Source organism: Melitaea cinxia, chromosome 10, assembly GCF_905220565.1.
Source record: "Melitaea cinxia chromosome 10, ilMelCinx1.1, whole genome shotgun sequence".
Taxonomy (NCBI): Eukaryota; Metazoa; Arthropoda; class Insecta; order Lepidoptera; family Nymphalidae; genus Melitaea; species Melitaea cinxia.
This window is the reverse complement of record NC_059403.1, coordinates 7,084,953-7,089,853: the sequence shown is the minus strand read 5'-3', so window position 1 is coordinate 7,089,853 and position 4,901 is coordinate 7,084,953. Positions and strand designations below refer to the sequence as shown.

Sequence of the window (4,901 nt, the reverse complement as noted above, 5' to 3'; positions counted from 1 at the left end):
CATAATAGATACGTACAATCTTTTAAAACTGCAATGGAAAATATCTCTCTCGATGTCCCAGATTACAATGTAGTAATTCATGCCAGCAGGGTACCTGACGGTGAACACCGTGGACGGTATAATGCTCCTTCTACCAGTGAAGTAGCAGTTGTCATTGCTGGACAACAATTTGACAAAAGGGATATCGTTCTTCGAAGCCGCGACGAAAATCTCCACAAAATTTCCTAACTACATCGTTCATATGACAGTCTTCAATATCCATTGATGTTTTGTCGAGGTGAAGACGGATACACAATTGATATTCCCCAAGTTAATCCTTCTACAGGAGACAGAGTACAGAAGAAAGTTTCATGTATGAATTATTATTGCTATCGTTTAATGGAACGCCATAATCATTATAATGTTTTACTAAGGTACGGAATGTTACTGAATCAATATGTTGTAGATCAGTATGCTAAACTAGAATCAGAACGTTTAGCTTTTATACGAAATAACCAAACACAATTACGCGCAGAAAATTATATACACTTACAGGATGCTTTACATTCTAATGAACACACGACAAACAATATTGGGCAGCTGGTAATATTACCGTCATCTTTTACTGGCGGACCAAGATACTTACACGAAAAAACTCAAGATGCCATGACCTATGTCAGGAATTACGGGAAACCTGACCTCTTCATTACTATGACCTGTAATCCTAATTGGAAAGAAATAAAAGATAATCTGCATTCCACCGCAACACCTCAAGACCGATATGACATTTTAAATCGTGTGTTTCATTTAAAAGTACAAAAACTATTACACTTAATAAATAAGGTAAACGTATTTGGTCCGACACGCTGTCACATGTATACGGTGGAGTGGCAAAAACGTGGGCTGCCACATATACATTTGCTTTTGTGGCTGACAAATAAAATCAGGCCCGACCAAATTGACACAGTTATAACGGCAGAATTACCAGACCAAGACGAAGACCCAACATTGTATGACATCGTGGTAAGGAACATGATTCACGGACCCTGTGGAGTTTTAAACCCTAACTCGCCATGCATGCATGAGGGAAAATGTTCAAAAAAATTCCCAAAACCATATCAGAGTCAAACTTCAACTGGTGATGATGGCTATCCAAAGTATAGAAGATTATCACCAGAGGAAGGAGGACGCAAGGCTGCTATTCGTAATTACGAAATTGATAACAGATGGGTAGTGCCTTACAATAAACTATTATTAAAAATTTTCGAGGCGCATGTTAATGTAGAACTTTGCAGTTCCGTGAAATCAATAAAATATGTCACTAAATACATCAATAAAGGAAGTGACCAGGCTACGTTTAGTTTACATTCTACAAATGAAGTAGAACAATTTCAATCTGGCCGCTACATTTGTAGTTCTGAAGCACTATGGCGGATTATGTCCTTCAATATTCATGAAAGAGCACCAACTGTCACACACCTCGCTGTTCATTTAGAAAACGGACAGCGGGTGTATTTCACTGAAAATAATGTAAATGACATTGTGAATAATCCAAGAGATACTACTTTAACAGCGTTTTTCAAACTATGTGCAGAGGACGACTTCGCAAAAACTCTGACCTACGACAAGGTGCCTGCCTATTATACCTGGAATCAAAATACGAAAAAATTCCAACGACGAAAGCAGGGGGCGGTAGTTCTCGGGTACCCTGGCGTGAGAAAAACAGATGCTCTTGGAAGGGTGTACGTGGTACACCCTAATAATGCAGAATGTTTTCATTTGCGGTTGTTACTCCACGTTATAAAAGGCCCTACTTCGTTTAGAAGTCTCCGCACTTTTGAAGGTGTAACTTACGACACATTCCAAGGGGCTTGCAAAGCTATGGGCCTCCTCGAAGATGACAGTCACTGGGAGAGTACGCTCTCTGAAGCAGCCATATGCTGTTCACCAAAATCACTTAGGTGCCTTTTTGCCATTATGATATCGTTCTGCCAAATCACGGACCCGCATCTTCTTTGGCAAAACTATCAGGAAAGTATGTCCGAAGATATACTGCAACGCAGACGACAAGAACTGTCATCAGATGATTTAGAGTACGACCAAAATATTTTTGATGAAGCTTTAAATGAATTAAATAAAGAGGTCGAATCTCTATCAGGTAAAAGTATAAAAGATTTTGGTTTTAACTTGCCGTTAAATTCAAATCTTTATGCAATGAACAACATCGAGGATTTACGAGAGACTGACTATGATTACACCCAACTCTTACAGACAATTCAAGATGAACATCGCTTAAATCCAGAACAAAAAATTGTTTACGACCAAATATTGTCATCAGTTAATAGTAATGAAGGGAAAATGTTCTTTCTAGATGCACCCGGGGGCACGGGTAAAACATTTATAATTAATTTATTATTAGCAAAAGTAAGGTCTGACAGAAAAATTGCTCTTGCCGTGGCGTCGTCCGGTATTGCAGCCACACTTTTGAAAGGCGGGCGAACTGCACATTCCACTTTCAAACTACCTTTAAAAATTTGCAGTGACGACGTCTCTAGCGTTTGTAACATCTCAAAACACAGTAAAACAGGTAAATTAATGCAGGATTGTAGCTTGATTATTTGGGATGAAGCTTCCATGTCCCATAAAGCATCAGTTGAGGCATTAGACAGGACAATGCGCGATTTACGCAACAGAAATTGCCCAATGGGTGGCTGCACCGTTTTGTTTTCTGGAGACTTTCGTCAAATTTTGCCAGTCATAGCAAGGGGGACTAGAGCTGACGAAGTCAATGCATCACTCAAAAGATCTTATCTTTGGCCACATATTACAAAATGTGAACTTAATACAAATATGAGAATTTTGTCCTCCAGTGAAGACAATAAACAATTTTCAAATAACTTACTTCAAATAGGTAATGGTGCATTTCAATCCGGAAATGTTAAAATCAATCTTAGTAACCTATGTGCTTTGGTTCAAAATGTGGAAGAATTGGTTGAGACCGTATATCCCGATATTACTAATATAACTACAAAGACTTTATGTTGGTTTAAGGAAAGGGCTATATTGGCACCTACTAATGAACAGGTTGATAAAATTAATCATTTAATTATTTCCAAGTTTGAAGCACCATCACAGATATACTATTCAGTTGATACAGTTTTGGATACCGCAGAGGCAGTACATTATCCAACTGAATTTTTGAATTCTTTAGTTCCTCCCGGAATTCCTCCACACAAGTTAATATTAAAAGTGGGTTCACCAGTGATATTACTTAGAAATTTAAATCCCCCAAAATTGTGTAATGGCACGAGACTCAAAATAGTTAAATTAAAAAACTTTCTAATCGAATGCACTATTTTAACTGGCTGTGGTACTGGTGATACTGTTTTAATTCCCAGAATACCGATGATTCCCTCCGAATTACCCTTCCAATTCAAAAGACTGCAATTTCCAATCAAATTAGCCTTTGGTATTACTATTAATAAGGCACAAGGCCAAACTTTAAAAGTTGCAGGAATAGATTTAACTGATCAATGTTTTTCTCACGGCCAGTTATATGTTGCCCTTTCAAGGGTGACATGTAAAAATAATCTGTTTGTGTTTACTAACAATCCGTCAGAAGTAATGAACGTTGTGTATAAGGAAATATTTCAATAGAAATATTCCTTATACACAACGTTTCAAGTAAAAAGTATTCACTTTTAAATATCCGGTGCCTACCTTACAGCTTCATCATCAACAATGTGTAGATATCTTTGTCATCACATATACTTCTTTATCTATACCTAAAACACTGGATGTGTCTATAATATGCGAGGAGTTATTTCAATTACTCTAGGCTCCCATCACCACATCCTGACCTGGTTACTATAGGACCAGCTGCAATGTTTACTCTTTCAAACATAATAAGAATTATCCAAGTCGATACACTGGCCTCGAAGTAATAGGGAAACATAGTCATTATTGGGGAGTTTCGACGATGATATGATATACCTAATCATCGTATTTTTAAAAACAGACAAACAAGTTACACATAAAAATACCAAAATCGTCATAGGTTTGCCTATAATATTTAAGAAGTTCCTGCGATTTCACCAGGATCCCATCATCAGATCCTAACTGGACAATGGGACCACCTGCATACGCACCATATATTAAAAAACATCCCTACGAATTGAGAACCTCCTCCATTTTTGAAGTCCGAAATCCACACGGGCGAAGCTGCGGGCGGAAGCTATCTATATAAATAAAAATGAATGTTGTTAAGCGCATAACTCGAGAATGGCTCGGCTAATTTATTTTTTTGTATGTTCCTTAAGGCCCACGGAAGGTGTTAATACAAAAAAAAAATTTACTATTGACAGAACGAAGTCTGTCCGGGCAGCTAGTTAGAATATAATTTTTATATCACACAGATTACTATATATATATATAACTTTAATTAAATTTTACAAGCTGTTAGATACTGGATTTAAAAAAAATAAACTTGTGCGCTTTTAAGACTATATTAGCGTTTTAAACAATTTTTGAAATTACATACACTATATTAACGATTGGAGCCGCTGGAAAGCCGCTGATTGGTCGAACTTGCATCCACACGACCCCCAATGTTGCCAAGTAGTTTGGACACAAGCATTTATTCAACAAAAGTATAAATTCTTAATTGTTGGTCTAAAATATTCATATCAAGTGTCAACATGCACATTGCACAATCATACTTTCTCATCGAAAGCTGACTGTAGGTTTTCTATAGTCCAAGAACATACTCGAGCTCGCATTTCTTCCTTTCTTTTATATTTTCGTGGCATAGTTCTGCTAGAATCAGTAAAACATCCAAACATAAATATACGTAAATACATAAAAAATATAACAGACACAAAAAAATATACATATAAACTTACTCTGTATATGGTGAATGAAGG

At 36.9% G+C, this 4,901-nt stretch overlaps 1 protein-coding gene across 1 annotated transcript; it reads left to right on the top strand.

The window, feature by feature from the left end:
- The first annotated feature begins 420 nt into the window (after window positions 1-420).
- Window positions 421-3,636, top strand: LOC123657221. Its single transcript, XM_045592798.1, has 3 exons — window positions 421-777; window positions 823-2,812; window positions 2,891-3,636. The coding sequence occupies exons 1-3, from the start codon at window positions 421-423 to the stop codon at window positions 3,634-3,636; spliced, it is 3,093 nt and encodes a 1,030-aa protein (XP_045448754.1).
- Window positions 3,637-4,901: the final 1,265 nt, after the last annotated feature.